This window comes from Sciurus vulgaris (assembly GCF_902686455.1).
Source record: "Sciurus vulgaris genome assembly, chromosome: 6".
Classification (NCBI taxonomy): domain Eukaryota; kingdom Metazoa; phylum Chordata; class Mammalia; order Rodentia; family Sciuridae; genus Sciurus; species Sciurus vulgaris.
Genome location: NC_136466.1, coordinates 40,897,773 through 40,920,146, shown reverse-complemented (window position 1 = coordinate 40,920,146; position 22,374 = coordinate 40,897,773). Strand labels below are relative to the sequence as shown.

Genomic DNA, 22,374 nt, shown 5'->3' with positions numbered 1-22,374 from the left:
ACACACGGATGCTTCTCCTTCATGTTCTCTGGGAAATTTCCCCCAGATTAGGAAAAGGACGGGAAGTCGGGTCTGCCACCAAGGACGAAAGGCGAGTTTTTACCATTGCAGCACAAAGAAAAGCGGAGCGCGCCTTCACATTATCGCAACTCCACTCTCTTGACCAGCTTTGTACTTCAGCACCACGGAGAGCAGCACCTTCTCAGCTACCACCCATGGGGAGCCAGATTCCCGCGACTCTGCACCGGATCCCGGTCATCTAGAGGAGGGACAAGTCTGCGTATTTTACCCTCAATGTAAGTAGCTATGACGATTCTTTCATATTGATTTTTCCATAGAGATTGTTTTCTCCCTGAAATATGAAATTAAACTTTTATTTATTAGCCCTTTCTCTCTGGGTCATTGCTTAGATTTTTAGGTGTTGTCTGCATATGACATCTTTCTTATTTGTTCAGTTGGTAGGAATTTTTTTTTTTCTTTTATTGACAGTCTAAGTTTACAAAGCCATTTAGAAATAGGCAACTCCTCCTGGTAAGCCTCATCCTTTTGTGCCAGAGAAGTATAGTTTTATGTCTAAAAGAGAGTATGTGTGTTGTCTTTCCCTTTTCACTACTGAGAGCTTTTATGATTTGGTGTTCTGTTGTTATTTATTTGAATATAAACAAGGAGTTGGAAGGAGGAAGAAGGATATATTCTAATAAACAGTCACTGTTAAAGAACTACAGGTGGCAAGAAAAGGGCTGTGATTTTCCTTTTTTTCCCCCTTTTTTCTTGTTGAAAATATGGTATGAGCTCTATGTCTCCTTTAGACATCCATTTCAAAATAACAAATATGCTCTTAATAAAAGAGATGTAATCTGGGCAGAGCTTTGACATGAGCTTTGATAATCTGGATCACAGAGTCTCCCCTTTAAGTCTGAAATTGTAAATTCACTTAGGTATGATTGAGTAGACACAACTAAGATGCCATTGCCATTAACTATCATTTAAAGGCTTAATGGATCAGGGTAGATTTTAAAAAGGCAATAATGATTGACCCTGTCTGGTGGCACTCAGTGAATTTTTGCTTCAGAATGCCACCTACTGGTGGGTTCTATTTCTAAAAATACTGGGCACACCAGATTTATGAATGAACTCACATAAAATCCAAAATATTCAATATGTATATGATGCAAACCCACTAAGATTTTTTTAACAATGACATTGACTTAGTTGTCTAACAGTTTACCAAGGTTCTATGTTGTAATTATAATTCCATAAATATTTATCTCCTAAAACACTTGCTCCTAGGCTTAGGGGCATGTAGACTAGCTAACTCCTTTAGGCATTAATTAACCCAGAAAAAAAAATCAGAACTATGTGGAGCCTCATTGAGGCTAATTGCAGAATGCCTGTGGTATCTTGGATGAGAACTACCAGGAGCTGCTGCTTAGCAAAAGTAATCAACACTTTCCTGAGATAAATATTCAGCATGCTACTTTTTCTAGTATTTTCATTCCACAATTTAAGGACCTCTCTTTTTGCTGGTAGTAGGTGTTCATGTCAGACCCTTTAGGCACAGAGGTCAAAAAAACCATCAGAATATTACCCATATCTATTTTATTACAACATGAATCTTTTTATATGTAACTATTTGAACTTGTCATTTTAATTCTATCTGAAGTTAGAGACAATGAGATATAGATATCCAGTTTCATAACTTCCTGGCCCAAATAAGCAAATAAGAATTTTTAAGGTAAGGAGAAAAAAAAGGAAACAATCACAAACACCAGTTATATTTGGACAGCTAATATATAGTGTAGTTTGAAACTACTGAGAATAGCCTCTTCTCTAAATCATACTATTTTGTGAAAAAAAAAAAATACTAATAGAATCAGTTGTTGACATTCAGGAACACTAGATAATATTATTCAATACAGATTCAATGGAAAAACTATCCTACATTAGTAGAATTGTTTGGAAAGTATATCTTAATATTATACATTGTAATGAATAGCAGAGGGTCAAGTTGCTTGTTTCCTTAGGACTGGATTGGTAAAATGTATGAACTCACGTAAATAACAGAGTAATTAGGTGGGTATCTCTTTTCTTTCACTCAAAATATAAATGTTGGTCAAGCATATTATTTTCACTAGTTTAAGTGGGAACTTGAATGTTTTAGACCCACAATTAATATTGATAAACTAAAAAAGTTAATATCCAATGACACTAGAGCCCTTATTAGGTACTAAGTAATTTATATTCACTATCTCACTTCAACTTCAACATAATATGAAAGATGACATTTAGAAATAAGTTGGATGCCTTTGGAAATATGCAAATATTTTCAGTATTATGAAATGGAAATGTCTCGATTTTCTGCCCCAGTCACTCAAGGGATTTAATAAAACTTCTGATATTAGCCATCTCATCTAGTAACTTATGGGTCATCATCTATAGTGGAGCTAATTGAAAATTGATTTTACTTTGGAATCCATGCCTTATTTAATAGTTGTCAGTCTGAAATAGGAAATAGTGGTTATAAGATTATATGGCTCCTGTATTTGTAAGAAAGATGATTTTGGCAAAACCTCTATTTTATTGGTCCTCTTGAAAGACCAACCCAGATCAAGTATTTAAGAATTAACTAAGTCATCTGACCATGCTCCATATGCCAAACATCAGGTATAGTGGGCACCAGGTGCATATACCATGTAAACAATCAATTCCCTTGCCCTCAAGGATCCTTCACTCTAATGGAAAGTTTTATGGACAAAAGAAACATAAGGAAATGCAGGAGGAAGATGGATGGCAATGGCACACCAGCATAGACTTTGAAATTAGACTCCAAATATCGGGTGTACCATGAAAAGTTCTGTCACCTGAGAAATATGGTTAACCTATTTGTGTCTCATTTCATCATCCTTTAAACAGGAATAAAGATAACACATAAGTAATGTAGTAGTTTGTGAGAACTTAAATGATAATGCATGTAAAGTATTCAACATGAAGATTAGCACATGGTTAATGTGTAATAAATGTTAATCATCAAGACTGAATAGTCATTTAAGAAAATAGCTAAGCTTAACACATGATAATTTATTTGAAACAATAATTCATATAAATCACTTTTAGTGTCTGGCACATGAGAAATGTGTAATATATGTTAACTATCACTATTACATAGTCATTTTTAAAGATAGTGAAGCTGAATATATCAGTGTAGGGTAAAATCTGAATAAATTTAAATAATTTTGTGCTTAAGTGTATTGGTACTTAAGTGTATTAATATGCAAGATTTTGATCATTATTGTCATGATCACTTGTATAAAGTTTTATAGTGTTCAGGGCATTTGGCATACACTATTTAATTTTTAATGTGGTCCTAAGAAATATGAGAGATGAATTATATCACTTTATATCACTCCCTTTATAATGGTAAGAGAACTGAGGTTTAGGAGAAGATACAGATCACTTTACTATTTTATCACTGTCATTCTGGACTAAAATTCAGAAAGTGAACATTTAGGAGAGGAGGCACAGGCCAGAGCTGGATTTTCCTGAGTACCTGATCTGACTTCTGGATTTTGTTTGGTTCTATATCCAGTTGGGGAATTTCATAGACTGAATTGATTTCAGGCTTGGATAATTTTCACAGACACCTTTGATGCATATAGCAGTTTAAGAGAAAAAAACAACAAATATCACTAAAAAGACATATTAAGAGATCTTTTCTTAATCAATAATTAACTACAATACCTGTCTCCGAAGGCTTTATGGTCATGCTCATTTGCATTGGACTTAAGGTGCAAGATTCATACCTTTCACAGATTACTCACATCTGGCTTCCTTCAGACTGGCTGATGCATCTGTAAGTGAAGCTTGATAAAAATAGAACAGAGGGAGTAAGAGAGAGTTTAATAATCAGTTCTCCTCTCAAATATGGTTTTGTTTCACTGGAACCCTTTTTCTCAATGACACAAAATGTCAATGTATGCATTTCTGGAAAAAGAAAATACAGTAGCTTAATTGAGGTGTTTGATGAGTTTGATCACTCATTATCTCAATAATATATGCAAATATAAAGACATTTGCATTCAGAGTTCATTTTAAAAAATAATAAAGTAGGGGCAATCAAACACCAATTGCATTTATGGAGGATCATTTTGCTCATTTTTGACCCTAAAATGTGAATAGGATCATCAGAGTTCAGCAAGGGAACACATTGGATTCGTGAGGGAGTTTTGACCACCAGCTCTATGGGCCAAATAACTATCTTTGCAACACATCATCTTTGGTGGATTCTTTCCAACCCATGGGATACATACAGTTAAATAATTAATATTTATAATTTTAAGATTAAACAGCATAGATATGGTAACTAAACATATTTTTAAGTGTCCAAATGTTGAAAATGAAATAGATATTAGAGAGGTGTTCCTAAGAGTAAGTCAGAATTACCAAGAAGGCCACAGTAAGGTTAAAAGGCATCCATCAATCTGAATCAATTACATGGCTCCAGAGTCTGTGGTGAAACCCCTCAAGTTGGAAGCAATCTCATTGGGTAACCCATCCCACTGCATGTTCATATGAATAAGTGACTTGAAGACTGATAAGGTTTCATTTTTAATGCCAAATTCCATTAGAAAGAGGGCATAACTGACCATTTTGGGGGCATCCAAATGTATCTCGAAGCTGAGGTTTTAATGGCTGTGAAAGAGAGACTTGTTTATTTCTTGCTACATCTGGTGTCTGCTTTCAAGGTCATTCGAAAAAATGCATGACAACTGGTGAAGACATTTTAAGTTCTAAGAAATACCAGTCACTCACACATACTTTTTATGATTTTTATAGAAACAGCAAGATGTATATGATCTCTTACCCATGTGCACAAATTATTTACACAAGGTTTATTCTTTTCACTTCACCTATCTCAGTTTCTCCATCTAAAATGAGAAAGCTAATACCTTGTTTCTTATTGTTACATTAATGAGGGGAATTAAAAATGATATTTGAACATCCTTTAAGTTTGAAGGTTTCAGCATCTATGAAACTTATATGGACTCTGAATTTAGATTGGGTACTTCTGAAATGATTTTCTGCTGACTTGGTTCAGTAGTTATTATATTTCCTTTGAATTTATCTCCCCAATGCTTCTTGCTGTGTAATAGTTGGGTATCCCTGACCTTGTAGTGTGAACTATTCTCCCTCCTGGACAGACCTCTAATGGAAAAGTGATGTGGAATCAAGCTGTAGTGCCTGTTTCTTCAAGGAGAGCTGCTGTTTTATATCTGACACACAGCTCACAGGCTTTTGAATGGAAACTGTTTTTTCCTGGGTTGAGTTGTGATGGTTAAGTGCAGAGAGGTGCTCCTGAGAAAAGCAGAAACCTATCACAGGATAGGTTCATTCCATGAGGAAGATTATTGGTCTGGTGTTGGCTTAATTTCCATCTGTGTGTGCGTGTGCCCAGATGACAGGCCTAGAAACTAAACTTATTACATCCTCTGGAAAAGGCCCTTTGGAGAAACAAATGAGGGGACTGCTTAGCTTTCAACTTAATCACTCCTCTCCTGAAAAACATTAACAATAAGTATCTGCATACTATTTGTGAATCCCTCTCTCCTATAAATATTTCTATAGGATTCTCAGTCTAGGGTCTGCCTTTGGCGTGAACAAGGAGATTCTCTTCCTGGAATAATATCTTTGTTGAAAGAAATGGGCTCAAAAGGAACTTGTGAACTTGAAAACTGACCATCTTTTTGCACAGCAATCTTTTACAAAGTGTACTTTAGAAAAGTGAGTGGCAGTTCAGATTTTCCTCCTAAAACAGTGATAGCTGTCTGTTAGGAATTATCAAAGACAGTTGCCTTGAGAGGGAATTGCCCATAATTATTCCCTTTACTTTTTGCAGATGAAGAACGTGCTCCACCATATAATTTAGCAGCTTTTCCCAAGGGAATTGTGACTCAGCTACTGGCAGAATTAGAGTTCTAAACTCTGGCCTTCAATCTTTGGTTTATACCAAAGATCACACTGGCACAGATCTAAAGGTAAAATAAGCAGTAAAGTAAATGGAGCCCAAAATTTAAAAATCCTTAAGACTAATTAATAGTTATTTTTTAATTTCAAAGCCCCAGGTTTAATTTAAAATTCTTTCTCAGTGATTACTTTTAAAAATGGCTTAAGTGAAATACCAAGTATTCTTTATGCATGGAGACATAACTGACAACAAAAGATAATTTTCTTGGACCATGGAAAATAATTTAGAAACAAATTCCTAAGTACTTAATCTTTAGAACAGATACCTCTTGTTTAAATGGATGCCATTCTAATATTGTATCCATGAAAGTAGACTAGAGAAGGAGAATAGAAAATTCAGGTAAGATCAACTGGAGAATCAGAAAAGTTTAAGATGTCCAAGTCAGTGGAGGCTTAGGATCATCTGGCTCAGATCCTCCATTATGTACCTGATCAAGGTCTCAGGGCTGTCTAGAAATGGATCATACTGACTTGAGCTCAAACTACATGACAGCTGTTAGTTTCTCTCATTTGCCATTTTTAAACTTTATTAATCTTTTAGAGAACTTGTTTAAAGTCACAGGCTGGCAAATGTCAGAGTCAGAATTTCTACTCTAAACCTTCTGACTTCAGATACTGTCTTTGAACCTAGCTTCTCTCACATTTTCATAGAGGTGAGGATAATAATGGTGCCTTCCTCATAGGTCTGATACAAGAATTAACACATATTGTGAAGTTAGCACCTACACATTAGTATAGCACCTGGTACATAATAGGCACTTAATAAATGTTAACTGCTATAATTAATGGTGTTAATATTAACCTCTACACTATGCCACAGTTAGAAAGAACAAGTTAGAAGTGAACCCAACATGAAAGTTGACCTATTTTTTCACCCCTATAAAGCTCCAGGTTCAATCTTAAGAAGCTACAACTGAACTCCCTCAGGAGGGTTGATAGCAGCCATCAGCACGTGGCAAAGACTGTAGTCCTGTTCCCCGTCATATCTTTCCTCTTAGGTGCTTAATTTTCATGGGCATCAGAAAACACAGTCCTCATAGAAAACAGTACAGAATACAGAAGCAGACCTGTGCGACCATGCTTGCACTATGAGAACGCAATGGAGTAAGACAGCTGAGCAAAGGTGGCAGCAACTATCGTGGGCACAGCCCTTGGAGAACTGGGCATAACAACAGACCTGAATGGACAGAATAAAAACTAATATTGCCTACTTTCTCATTCAAATTACTTCATTTAATCCCCCCATGGATCCTATGGTGCAGTTTTCTATGTTATGCAGATAAGAAAACCAAAATCTAGAGGAAACAAGTGACTTGCTGGACTACTACAAACGGATGAAACAGGCCCTGTTGCAACCACACCCATGCCCCACACTCTTCCTTCATCTCCCATCACATTCCACCTCAACTCACTTCTTAGCTCTGCTGGACTCCTCCACTCTGGGGTAGAAAAGTTGGATCACTGAGGATTCTTCATTTGAAAAAATAGTTCAGGGAACTATGTGTTTTGATCTGGGTGTTTAAGACAATGTTTTCTAATTAGATTTCATAATTTGTAATAGCATTCCAATCATGTTTTTTTTTTTTTTTTTTTTTTTTTTTTTAATCTCAATTTTTGTTTACTCTGCCTCTGGAAAGTCTGCAGGCCTCTGGGTAAGTAATTGAGCTTCTTTGCCTTATTGTCTCACAGGTTGGGGAGCAGCACCTTCAAAAACATGCAGCGCCGGCACACGACTTTGAGAGAGAAAGGCCGCCGGCAGGCCATCCGGGGTCCCGCCTATATGTTCAACGAGAAGGGCACTAGCCTGACGCCTGAGGAAGAGCGCTTTCTAGATTCAGCTGAGTATGGCAACATCCCGGTGGTCAGGAAAATGTTGGAGGAGTCCAAGACTCTCAACTTCAACTGCGTGGACTATATGGGGCAGAATGCGCTGCAGTTGGCTGTGGGCAACGAGCACCTGGAGGTTACGGAGTTGCTGCTCAAGAAGGAGAACCTGGCGCGGGTTGGGGACGCGTTGCTGCTGGCCATCAGCAAGGGCTATGTGCGCATCGTGGAGGCCATTCTCAATCACCCGGCCTTCGCTCAGGGCCAGCGCCTGACGCTTAGCCCACTGGAGCAGGAGCTACGCGACGACGACTTCTACGCTTATGATGAGGATGGCACACGCTTCTCCCACGACATCACGCCCATCATCCTGGCAGCCCACTGCCAGGAGTATGAAATCGTGCACATCCTGCTGCTCAAGGGTGCCCGCATCGAGCGGCCCCATGACTATTTCTGCAAGTGCACCGAGTGCACCGAGAAGCAGCGGAAAGACTCCTTCAGCCACTCACGCTCCCGCATGAATGCCTACAAAGGACTGGCAAGCGCCGCCTATTTGTCCCTGTCTAGTGAAGATCCTGTCCTCACAGCGCTGGAGCTAAGCAACGAATTAGCCAGACTAGCCAACATTGAGACTGAATTCAAGGTAACTCTCTCACTCACCTCCTGAGGGCAGATTGCCCAGTGGGCTCTTCCATGTGTGTCCAATAGCAAAATGGGTTGTCTTCTGGTCTGACAAAGGGTGAAAGCCTCAGGCTTTTGTTATTCAGGCTCATAGAGGGAAGGATTACACATCTCACATGTGTCAGATGTAGACTTCAGGGGAAAGCAGCCCACGAGCAGGAATATTTTTTGAAAAACATAAATGTAATAAAGAGGTGATTTTGCACAAATCAGTATGATAAAAGACAAGGAATTTGTGGCGCTGGTGCAGATACTTCAGCCCTGTCCATGGTCACTCAGGAATGTCTAGGATACCTAACAGTCCAATGTTACTTCCTAGTCTGTGACTTAGACTTCTTGATTGTTTCATCTGCATGGTTTTGATTTGTCTCATTCACATCTCTATCCCATGCTGGACTGGACTGAACTTGGATTCAGTCTTAGCCTAATGCAAAACGACTTCAGGATGGCCTTTCTTAAACCTCACAAGCTTTTGCTATTTTCTTGTCAATGGGCCATGACAGCATCACATGAAAAGGAAAATAAAATTGTAGAGTTGCTTGTCATTCCAGTAAATGAACCTAGGTCAAAGCCCTACAATTCAGCCACCCTAAGGACACCTATCAGGCCAGCCCAGAGGATGGATACTCATTTCCAAAGTCCATTATTTAAGAGTGGTCCTGTGCTTTTACTGTCAACTGATACTCCCCCTGAAAGAGAAGACAAGAACATAATGTAACAAACTCTTTTGACATGATGTTTAATAAAAAGAACAAACATTTAGTGGGCGCTTACTATGTGCCATGCACTAACTGCCTTACCTATTGATCTTGGTTTACACCCTTCAATAACCATATGCTGTGGATACTAGCATTATCCCCATTTTGTATGGGGGCATAGAAGTAGAGAGAAAGCACACAGTTAATAAGTAATAAAACCATTGTTATAGTCTAGTCACCCCAGCAAACCTGTGCCAGAGGCCTTGTTCATATATTGAACTTCTCAGAGTTTTATTGACCTTTATCTGAATCATAAAGGGATTCCTCACTGCAGGTGTGGCTGGGAGAGGGGGAACCACAAATGGGACTTATTATTTCCCCTCCTGGCATTTGATCAAAGACTACTATGGATTAAATGCTATGGAACATACAAAAAAGCATCACATGGGGGCTGGCAATCAAACTGTGAAAAGAAGTCATTTTCAAGTGAAAATGTCATTATCCAAATGAGACATCAACCCAAGAGCAGTCCCTACAAGGGCGACCAAGGGTGTGTACCATTTCATAGCAAGGAAGGGTCCCCTGGGCCATGTTGTTCATGGAGGTCTCAAAGGAAGAGATGGAATGAGGTTGGGTCTTATTGAGCAGGAGGAGTTGGATTTGGTGGGAAAGCAAAGTATCTGGAGGCATTTGGATGATGCACATGAAGATAAGGCCAAACAAAGCCCAGAGCAGGGAGGAGATCAAATGAGAAACTCCATGTGGCTAGAATACTGACTTCCTGCTGGGGCATCCAAGAGGAATACTGAAAAGATGAACTGGGGCAGATCTCAGAGGGCCCTGCATGTCCGGCTGAGCACTCTCAGTGTTCTTCTTGTAGGAAATGGAAGGCCACTAAAAGTTGATGATTTGGGTACTAAGTAGAGAAAATCCAAGTTTTGGAAGTTTTTTTATCTTATAGATAAGATGAAATGGAGGGTTTGGACTGGGACTACTGAGAGGGGCAATTCAGGTATTCATACATGAGGCCATGGAAGCTTCTCAGTAGGGAAAGATTTGTCCCACCAGCAAGGGGTAGATAAACTAGGCCAACAGGAAGTTGCATGGCACCACAGATTGTGAATTGATAAAGCACCCTGTAATTAAGCTCATTTTATTCCATCTATTCCCTTAATTCCACTGAATTGGAGCCCCTTCTATGATACAGGCATCATTTATGGCCTCATCTAGAAAACACAGTGCCTATTGATGCAGAGATTACCCAAAGAAGTTCCCAAGAAATATAGCTATTGCTTTTTCTCTTCTCATTTCTGTAGAGTAACCCTCACTTATTAACACCAAGGGCAAGGATGTCCCAAGAAAGGCTGGTGGAACTTTTCTTGTTCCCCAGCCTTCAGATCAATCCTGAACAGGCTGTATAAAAGGAACAGCAAAGCCAATTTCTTCAGATATTTCTGGCCAAGAAGGAAAAAAAGCAAGCAAAAAAATGTGCTTTGGATCAGATTATCTGGATAATTGCACAATTCCTTACTTATCTCACATCTGGGAGTGTGCCAGCCTAAATAAAACGATGCTAGACTAACATTTGGAAACACATCTGAGCCATTTGTTTCATTTACTAAAACCCAAAGTCTGGCATATTTTAGTGTACATAATATCTAAAAGTGGAAGTTTGTTGAAATCATTTTCTATGATATTTTGATTTAAAAAGTAAATTATGAAAATAGTAGACAATTAAGAACACTACTAACATGATAGCAAATGCTTCCTACAATGAAGTCATTTACTCAGAATAAGAGCTAGCATAAATACATTTGCTGGCTGTTAACATCCCCCTAGTTACCTTTGTTTAAAGTAATGTCTTTCAGATTGTCGACAAATGGTGCATTATAAATTAACATAACTGTTCCTTTAGAACTTTATTACTTATTCAAACTATCCTTGTATGTGCATTCCTGACATTATAAATCTTCTCAGAGAACAGCTTAGCAAGAAAGAAGTCAAACTGTAATAAAAGAATAAAGAACCAGTGGATGTGTTCTAAATTGCACTCTTAATGAGTCTGTTCTGCTTTCAAGGGACTACATGTGACTGCTTGTTGTCACATGTTATGGAGATGATCCAATGTCATCAAATATGCAAAATACTATCAAGGTTTCATTGGAAATATGTCATGTGTCATCCTCCACATCTTCTAAAACACTCATTCTGGAATGACATGTCCTGACTATGAGACATCATCCAGGAGAAGCTTGAATTTAGTTGCCTGAACTGTTGTTTTTGGAGTCATTTTAATTTATTACCAGAATAGAATCTAGTCATTCACAAGAAGTACAGCCAATGTCAAGGTCTCCAGTAAATTGTGACTGAACTCAGATGCCTAATAGCAAGCCATTATTTTTTGGTAGAGAAATTGTGTAGTTGTTTAAGGACTGCTTATGTTTCTAATATTCTTGAGTCTAGAAAGATATTAAAATTCAATGTGGTCAATGGGGTCTCCCAGTGTTTTGAATATACCCAGTAAACTAGTAAGCATTCCAGAAATACTTGATGAAAGGAATGAAATAAATCCTGAAAGAATAATCATTTCAGCTGACGAAGCAAGTGATTACTTTTATCTATGGTTCAAACTTAACACATTTATGAATTTCATAGAAGTATTTGATAGACATGGTGAAGTGGGAAAGTTCTAAAGAAGGCTACAGCTGGTCATGGGGGATAAAATCCTCACATTAAATGACTGAGGACTAATCATATGTTGCACGGTATGGTATAAGAATGGCAAAGTGTGTCTCCTTGGTCTTACCTAAAATAAGGTTTGAGAGCACTGCCAAAAATTGACCTTTAGATTGATTGGTTTACCTATGCAGTAGAAGCCAGAGAAAGGGGAGATTGGTGTGAGCTGGACTATTCAGAGGTGCTTTCCCCTGGTGGAATGGGCTCTCTCTGTGTAGAAGCATCTGCAGTAGCAAGGAAAAATAAAGAATTTGTCTACGTCAGTTGTGTTATAATTCCTGCCACCAAGAATATAATGAGGCCTCTGTTGCTTTTCTGAATTAGTCTGCTTGGTTTTCTTTGCTGATCATTCTGTGATAAAATTGCTCAGGGTCCTTTTGATTTTGTTGGTAACTTCCTAGTCACATTCCTGGGCAGTTTGTCTGTGTATGTTGGTTATCTGTGGAAATGAAGTTTCAAAATGATTAGAGAAGTCAGTATTTCTTCTCATTCAGAGTAGGGTGGCAGCAATGCCCATGGGCAGGGCGAGGGATGAGGAAAGGCAGGATGAAAGGGAACAGTGCAGAGCCTCAGGAAGAAAGCAGGATGGAATGCAGGGGTCCCTCTTGCTCCCTTACAATTTTCCTTCAGTTCGAAATCTCAGTTATTTGACTTCTGGCCATTCTGAAGACAAGCAAAGCTGCTGCGAAGAAGGCTCTTCCTGTTGACACAGGATCAGCATGGAGACTGTCTATTGTCCTTCAGTCACAGCAATTTATTCTTATAGACCTCAGAGATGAAGAAAAGGGATCAAGAAAGCTAATGCCATAACTCATTCTCTTTAAGTGTTAATGAACTTTCTGTTTATCAATGGATTGTTAACCATGTGTATTATGAAAAATAGATGCTGAATTATGTATTGATGTTTGTGCTGTCATTTTAAGACCCATAAAAACCTCTCTGGGTCTGAAATACCACAAATTAAAAATGCAAATAATGATAAATCAGACCAATTTGCCACCTGCTGTGATACTAGTGAGATCCCATTGTGGAAGGTAAAGATGTTGAGATGACAGTTTGTAATCTGCTTGCAAACTTATCAAGACAGAAGGGGGAAGAGGTGGGGAGAAAGAGGAGTGACTTTGAATTGTGGTGCTGAGAGCTCAGACTACCCTTGAACTCTGGCCATCTGGAGCCAGGGAAAAAGAAGAGGAGTGAAGGCCCAGCCTGGGCTGGAGGCCGTACCAAAGATTGAAGAAGTCTGTGCCCCACCCTCTAGTGTTTGTACTAGTTTCTCATATGCTTTGAATATTTCTAGGATTTTTAAATTTTATATACTAACACCCTAGGAAAATATATTTCCTTGAAGTTTGAAAGCTTGGCTGGTAGTATAAACAAATGCCTGCTTAACATGCAGGAAATGATTTTCAAATCATTTCCTTTTCCACTGGGAAAATATTTTTTAAGCTGTGAAGGCTGCAGGTGTTAAAGGGAAGCTTTTTCATGTGTGTGGTGTATGTGTGTCTAAGAGAATCTGGCAGAAAAGCCCTCAAAGCACTCACTTATGTATCATCTGCGATACCCTCAGGGACCTGACTGTGCCACTCGAGGCCTGTGCTTGAACATCTGATGATGCACAATGAGCAGAGGAGAGAATGACTAGAGAGGCCAGGTCATAAGTGGAAGGGCCTGGCCCTCACCACGCACACGCAATGAGGTGTGCACCACTGTTGTCGGTTCACCTGGGGCTGTGGTCCAGGATTGGCTTATCTCAGGAAAAGGAATAAAGGTGTCTCTGCCCAAGGTAGCTATGTCTTTTTCTGTTTCATTGCCTAAGTGTCTGGAGGAGCACTTTTGACACAGAATTCATTAATGAGTCATCACAGGAAAATTAGCTAATTAATATGTCCTTTAATGACAGTTTTTTTAGATCACAAATAATGCCTAAAATTAGATTGCTCTTCAAGGTTTGTGCCAAGAGGATCAACTCTGAAATACAAGGAGACAGTGTGAATTGGGCTACAGATATTCAGGTGAGATAAAGGAAACCACTTAACAGTCCATAAGCAGAGTCAGGCTCCAGTGAGCACCCAGTGTAGCCACGCCTCATTTCCTAGAAATGGAAGAGTGGAGAGCACAGTTTGGCCTTGGAGTCAGTTGGACCTGGACTCCATCTCCTATTAGTCATGTGATTTTGGACATCTATTTGAAGTTAATTTTCTTATTTGGAAAATGGAGGTTGGGAGGGAGGGACTAGGTACTTCAATTGTAACGTGTTCAAAATGGATTGCTTGTTCCCCCACCTAAACATTTATCTTACCCTAATCTGCTCATCTCTGTGACACCATGACTTACTAAAACCTTTATATACCTCATCTCATTTAACTTCAAGAAAGTCCTGGCACAAATTAGGTGCACAGTAAATAAATAAATAAGTTGGTGAATTTATGAATAATGACTACTCAGGGTGTTAGTAAGGATTAAGTGAGATCAAGAATATTTCCTTGCAGAGGACTTGACACATAATAAACGTTATTAATTTTTCACCAGAGCTCAGTGGTGATTCCTTTTGGTTTCCCAAAGTCCACTGGATTTTCAGCACCACAACTTTTCCTCACAATTAATACAGCTTACATTTCACCACCTCCTCTATTCATAGGGGCTTTCTGATTTGGGCTGAGCTGTCCACCCCCTTAGCAGATCTTTTCAGAAAAAGAAAAAGTTTAGGTTGAATGTGTGAGCTCCATGTTTAGAAATAGGCCAAGGAAGTGTTCTCCAATTGGAAAAATGCAGACCACTGAAACTGAACGAACTAAGAGTGCTGCTCAAATATTACTGTGAAAAGAAAGTGACGTGGGCTGGTAAGATAGAGAAGCAAAAGAGGGGGGATGAAATAGGCAGGCAGAGCTCCTGCCAAATGCAGACAGAGATTATTTTTTGAAAAATATCTCTGTGGAAAAGATTCATCACTACACACACCAAAAAAAAAAAAAATGGGAAAAATCATTTCCTACACAAGTGCAACTATCAGTCTGAATTATCAGAGATATAGAGAAAAATGGAGATGGTTCTTCAAGAAAATTAGCCAATAAGTAGTAGCACAAATTAAATCAAATGGAAACTCAAGGATTTTTCTCTGAAAAAGAAGAGTCACAATGCTATGCAAATTAATCACAGTCCGGTAGCATTAATCAAGTATGCTGCAGATGCCAAATGGCACAGAGGCATGTATGTGTTTTTATTAGCAATGAATTCACACTCAGATTAAATGGGAAGATACATATCAGGATGTTGAGAGAGGGAGAGGGTCTGTAGACTCACAGAATATCAGAACTAGATGACATTATAGAGCTGTCTGAAATCCAAGCACTTACGCGACAAATTCTTTTTTGTTTCTTCTTTTTTGGTACCAGGTATTGAACCCAGGGTGCTTAACCATTGAGCAACATCCCCAGCCCTTTATTTATATTTTATTTAGAGACAGGGTTTTGCTAAGATGCTTCACTGAGTTGCAGAGGTTGGCTTTGAACTTGCAATCCTCCTGCCTTAGCCTCCCCAATCACTGGGATTACAGGCATGTGCCCTCATGCCGGGCAGTGACAAATTCTTATTAAGCCTCTAGCTTGAGCAAACCTCTGGGTTAGGTACTAAAAAAAATGATGAAGATAAAGTTCTTGCCCTCAAGGAGCTTATTATCAGTGGAGGAGATAGCATTCTTCATACAATCACAAAAATAAACACAGCATTACAAATTATAAACTACAGTTTTCAAAGAGTTAACTAAGTGAGACAGGTGTGTGTGTGTGTGTGTGCGCTGCGCGCGCACGCACACGTGCGCACACATGTTTGAAGATTTCTCAGAGAAGTCAATGTTTTAATTGAAACCTAAAGGCATAAAAGAAAGGGAAAGAGAGTTCCAGGCATAGAAAAGTTACGTGAAATAACACACTGCAGAGAGGGAGAAGGAGGCTCATTCATAAAATTACAAGTATCACAGTATGGATCCATTGCAGGGATTAAAAGGAAGAAGAGGCAGGTGATAGTGATGCTGACCATGACTTCAGATATGGCTTTACCATTAGTGACCATGTGAAAAGTGGGACTTGATTGTAAGGTGAGTGGAAAGTCATTGGAAGCTTTCAGCAGGTGAATGAGTGACTCATATCTACAGTTTAAAAGACACAATTTGCCTGCTGTAGAAAATGGATTGGAGAGGACAAGAAAGGAAGAAGTTGAAGACTGCTGTAGTAAGATGAGATCATCCCTGAAAGAGGGTGAATGGCACATGAGTCCAGAAGGACCAGCACATGTCAACCACCACTGGGTGAATCATCACAGATGGAAACAGCACAGTCAGAGAATGTGACTGCCTCCTGGAAGCTTTCTTGTTAGGAGCTTCCCAAGGTCCTGCTTCTCCTGTCTCTAGGATCTCTGTTTTACAGGGGCACACCAGGCAGTGGAGAAGCACAGGAAGAGAAAACAGAATAGACCAGGTCTTTAACTTCTCCCCCAAGGCAGAATCCCAGTGGAGTAGGAAGAGGACAGGAGAATGAGGCAGATCCCAATCTACCACCCTGACCTTTGGAGAGAGAAGATGTTGACTTCCAGTCTTGGCCAAATTGTTCACTGCAAAGCATCGGCAGCACAGAGATATTGGAAGGTGGTATCAGAAGTGATAATCTCAGAATGGAAAGGATCCCACTGGACTTTAATCTTTAAACTGCATGTTCCATATTCTGAAGACATTCTTTGTCCCATTTTAATTATCATTAAAACTGAGGGAAATGGTTGAATGGTATCTCAATTTGTGCTAGGCTGGAGTTCATTTTAGCACAAATATAAGCATGGAGTAAGTTCTATGCAATTTGTCCTCACCTGGAAAATAAAAACATACCTCCCCAAAACACATAAATATGTTTATTTACATAAATTATCAATAAATATACACATTTGCATATTCATTTTATCCTATTAAATACACAAAATAATTTTAGAATAATATCATCAATACCATTACCAAGAACAAATCTGTTAAGTAAAAGGTGTTTCTTTTTCTTTTTTCTTGTTTTCATCTCCGTGTGTGTGTGTGTGTGTGTGTGTAACTGAGGATCCAACCCAGGGCCTTAAGAATGCCAAGCTAAGCTGGGCACAGTGGTACACGCCTATAATCCCTGTGGCTCAGGAGGCTGAGGCAGAAGGACCAAGAGTTCAAAGCCAGCCTTAGCAAAACCAAGGTGCTAAGCAACTCAGTGAGACCATGTCTCTAAATAAAATACAAAATAGGGTTGGGCATGTGGTTCAGTGGTTGAGTGCCCCTGAGTTCAAGTCCTGGTACCATCCCCTGCACCGCAAAAAAAAAAAAAAAAAAAAAAAAAAATGCTAAACTAGGCAAGTGCTCCCACACCAAGCTACAACCCCAGCCCCACAGTTCTTTTTGACTTTATAATATATTCTATTTCGAATGTCCAGTCAAAGCCTTGTGTTCCCAAGTTTCTTGTTACTCTGTGTGGTTAGTTTTAATTTGATGTGCACTTGGGTTATTTTTCTATTTTCATTCAAATTTAGTGTCTTCTCATCTTTTTATCATGTTTTTGAATATTGAAAACATTTACATGGTTCAAAATTAGGATTACATAATGACAGTTACTGACAAATTTCCCATACATTCCCATACCTGCTTTGCCATCTTTACACACTCTGTAAGTCAATATTTTCATTAATTTCTGGTTTATATTTCCTGCTTCTCTTTGTACAAATGAGCAATTTCCCCTTCTTTCTTACATGATAGGTAGCCTATTACATGCACTTCACTAAGATTTGCTTATTTCATTAAATTACATATCCTGGATTCATGGACAGCTTCCTTTATTCTTCCTCTTTAGCCATATTGCACACCATTGTGTGAAATACTGTATTTAATTCAACGATTATCTTTTCAGTGATCATCTAGACTGCAATTCTTTTATATGATAAATTATTCCTTAATGAATAACTTTGCTCAAATGCTTTTTCATATTTGTAGAGGTATGTCTTCAGGGAAATTTTTCAGAAGTGGACTTCCTGGGTCAAAAGTAAATGTACATATACATTTGTTAAACGTTGTCTTATACCCTCCAGAAGAATTGTATCATTTTGCATTACTACCAGAATTATATGAAGATATCTGAATTTCCACAGCCTCATCAGCATGTTTAGATTTTGAAGTTTTTACCAATCTGGGAGGCAGGTGAAGAATGGTCTCTCCATTATGTTCTAATTTGTATTTTACTATGATTAAAGTTGAATATCTTCTCCTGTATTTAAGAGTCATTTTTATATTTTGTGAGCTCTTTGGGGGCTTTGTCCATTTTGTATTATGCTTTGCAGTTTTCTCCTGGTTTTTAAGGAATAGCTATTTGTTGGAGAAATTGACTCTTTACCGCAATATAAGTTTCTTGATTTGTCATTTTTCACTTTGCATGTGGAATTTTGTCATGTCAAGTTATTTTTCATTATTTTATGTAATTTATGTTATTTTTTCCTTTTTTATTTCTATATTTTGGATTACAGTGGGAATTTTTTCCCATACCTAAGTCAAGAGAAATTATTCATGTTTTCTTCTACTAATTGTTGGATTATTTTTAACATTTAGAGCTCTAATACATGTGAAATTTGTTCTGGTAATTGATATAAGAAACTAATTTTTTCTGAATAAATACCAGTTGTCCCAATCTCATTTATTTTTAAAGATCATATTTTCCAAAACAAGGAAATTGAGGTATGGGGTTGACTATATGACTTATGGATGAGATGAGAATTCAAGCAGGGAGCAACAGGAAATCTCAAAGATTGGCAACCACAGGAAGCCACTATATCTCTAGGCTAAAGTATTAAAGGGAAAAGAAAATGTTTCCAAAGTCCAGGGTTTATGTCACCAAGGAAAAGATAAAATTGTGGTAATCTACCCAATGAGCTCTGAAACCACAGAGGATTACAGTTGCTGCATCCATATAGAAAGAGTTGCAGAAATGCCCCCTTTCCTCCTGCCCATCAATCTTCTATCAGTGATTCCCCTGGATCAAACCCAGGTGGAGACTAACTGATAAGGGAGCCTGGGAAATGCATCCTACAAAAGTTAGGTCCCCTAACAAAGCAGGACAGACAAGGAGGCAGGACAGATAAAAGAGGGGAAAGGTCTGAGGGCAAAGGTCAGGCAGAGCTCTCAACAACAACCAAAATTTAAAAAGTATTGTTTATCTTTTTATGAAGACAAATTTCCAGAGGATAACATCTAATTAGAAATACTCTTGTAGTCAAATCCCTATAAGAAATTTAAAAGGTATCCTATGGTTTAAAGATAGACTGGAAAACAGTCTTCTTATTAGTTCAAATCATCTCTCCCAGTAATAACTCAAGTAAATAAGAGTTTTTATTCTGTGTGTATGTTTTTTAATGAAGAGAATTGAGAAAATAAGAATGTAGGGATGGAACTCGGAAGATTAAAAATATAGAATTAGTCTTGCAAAACACAGAAGCATCCAAAAGACTGAGTCTAAGATCAAGCTGAAAACAAATGAATAAAAATATTTAACTTGTATTTATTAAAAATTAAGTAAATTTGAATGAAAAATAAATTTAAAAATGATGAGTTAAATGCAATGAATGCAGGAGTTTAGAAACTTTGAAGAAGGAAGAAAAAGTTTCTCCTTTATCTTTTATATTTTTCTAAGTGCTGTGTTTTAATATAATGTTTTCAGAAATATGAACTTTTACTAAATCTAACATTCTATTTTATACCATAAAAAGTCTATCAGATTATTCATATATCTTAAGTCTAACAAAATCCTAAGATAGTCACCTTTGAAAGTCTGTTAGTTCATAGAAAAGATGTAAACAAATAGCTTATTTTTATGGAATGATTTATTCCCATAATTAGTACAATGAGATAAGGTCACTTTCTTGTAGGGAAAAGAGCAAACATATCTGCTCATTCTCCTTGTTCAAAATAAAATATCTTGATAAATCACAATCCAGCTATACAAAATAGATTTCTCTAGTTGGAGGATTCTTCAGGGCCTTCAACATCCCATTCTTTTTTCTCTTCTTTCTTGTTGCTGTCCTCCTCTGCACTGGCTAGTATCACCATTTTAGGGAACGAAAGTCAAAATGGGAAATGTGTCAGCTCAAGCACAAACATCCTGGTGTACAGGAGGATGAAATAAAAATAATATGTGTGGACAGCATTAGTCATTGTTCTGCATATACCATTGCGATAAAGCCATTTTAACCAAGCACCCTTGGATAATGGGTTCCAATGACTAATACTTACCCACTGATCCAGAGCCTAAGGAATGTGAGTGACAAAAATAAACCTACTTAAAATAATGTGATTGATTGTAATTCCATTTCAAATAAATGTAACAAATGGCAATGAGCCATCTAGTTAACCATGCAGCATAATTGTAATTGTTAAGGTTGTTCACTTCATTACACAGTGTCCTTTCTCAGAAACTTTTTTTCTGCTCTTAGGATGAGGAATTGTTGTCCTTCACCTGGTCACATGATTTCCATTGATTATATGGCTTATTGTCACTCTATTCTTGCTTCTGGAAAACTTGGATCCTGATCATAGTAGTGGGTAGGACTCAGGGAGTTAGATGTTGGTTTGAACCAAACAATTTTATGTCCCTATCCTTACTATTGCCCTATTCTTTTTCACCTATTTCTACTTTTTTATATATCCCTATATGCCATCTGTTTCAGACTGAGTAATCTAGAAATAGAAATAGAGATTGCAGTACAAGATGTTTAATCAACACTGATGAAGAGAAGAAGAATGAGGTCTTATCCTCACATTACCAATTTAGCAGGGCACGCTGTACTAGCTATTGCCCATTAAGATGTCCTGTGTCAAGCCCAAATGCCTGGCATACACACTTTTCACTCAGTCATCAGACAAAGGCTGCCCTGACAGGGATTTGACCTCAGGCAAGGTGAGTGTCTAGAGCTAAGCAGACTTCAGAGTAACTGAGATGTGGAGACTATCTGCTGGTATTACCTTTCACTGGCAGCAAGATTTTTCTGGAGGGAGAAGCCAGTTGACACGTTGCTATGTCTTCCATGGTCTACCCCTCTAGTGCTTAGATCAAAACTGCACATGGGATGGAAGACCAGATCATTCAGATGTCTAGCGTGCCTCACTTTATGAAGGGAAACTTAGAAGACAGATATTAGTGGACTAAACTATAGTGCCTAAAACAAAAGTAAATCTCAGGCTTTAGGATCCCAACTGATATTCTTTCTCCTTCTTTCACTATGCATTTTAGAATCCAATTAGCCCTCCACTGCTTACTTGTTAATGTGACCCAGACCTTCATCCCTAAGGATCTGAGCCACTAGTCAACAGCCTCTTTGGATAGAGTCACAGTACTAGCACATTTTGAGTCACAATTGGGAAAAGGCATACTAAGATGGGCCCAAAAGAATCGGTTGAGTTCCACACATAGTCCTTCTTGGCTGTATTGTGCAATAGTAGTTCTGCCTCCTCTTAAGTGTCAGAGTCTATTACCCTGCCAAGACAGTGACTCTTCCTCTTGCCTTTTGTCCCTGGATACAAGGAAGTAAGGTGCCCAAGTGACAAGCTTATAATTCAATGGGTCTCTTTCTATTCCTCCTTGACAAAGTGCCCCCCATTTTGAAGACCAGGATCTCTAACCCAGCAGAACAGATAATTATGAAAAAGGAAAGTGGACAGTTGAGAGTGATGCAAGTGGGGCCACTACTATTCTCATCCCTTGATTTCTTGTGTATTCTTCCTATAGGGGACACAACACTGTATAAATCATATACTAAATTCTAGAGAATAGTACCCCATCTGTGTAGAGTAATGTTTCCTAACCTACAAAGTTCTATCAGACGAGCAGTTTCCTAGTGCAGCAGTAGAGCTATGACTGGTGGACCCCTGGTCATAGGACCACTCATGAACCTCTTTATTACAAAGTGGACTCCTTAGTCTGATGCAATATTATACAAGATTTTATTCCAGTAAATCAATAACTCCTCTATAAGCTCTCAGATAGTAGTGTTGATTAAGATCATGTATTGAGGAAAAGCAAATGTCCATTCCCAGGAAACATGAACCCTTTCAAAACGAAATGAACCCAATGTAGTTAACCTGCCACCTAGAGGCTGGTTGGTCTTCAGTAAAGGTGTTAACATTGATCTCTGTTGCTGGTATGTTGGATGTTCAACAGTGACCATAGCTAGAAAAGTTTGGTATGTGGGAATCCGGGTCATTGGAGTCATGCAAATCCTTCATTGCCGCTGCCATCATTTATGTATCCACTATATAGCAGCACTGGGGTGGCTGATGACAGGCTAGTTGATGTCAGCTGGATAGGTCACTTTGTCTCCTTAATTGTTTAGTATTATTTCCATGGTATATGCTATCTGATGG

The 22,374-nt window shown here is 38.3% G+C and overlaps 1 protein-coding gene across 1 annotated transcript in view; it reads left to right on the top strand.

The window, feature by feature from the left end:
- The first annotated feature begins 232 nt into the window (after window positions 1-232).
- TRPC7 (transient receptor potential cation channel subfamily C member 7) overlaps window positions 233-22,374 on the top strand; it is a 167,384-nt gene continuing 145,242 nt past the window's right edge. Inside the window, exons 1-2 of the mRNA XM_079144701.1 lie at window positions 233-296; window positions 7,711-8,488. Of these exons, the coding sequence (XP_079000827.1) occupies window positions 295-296; window positions 7,711-8,488 (780 nt within the window). The 5' untranslated portion in view covers window positions 233-294. The remainder of the gene's footprint in view (window positions 297-7,710; window positions 8,489-22,374) is intronic.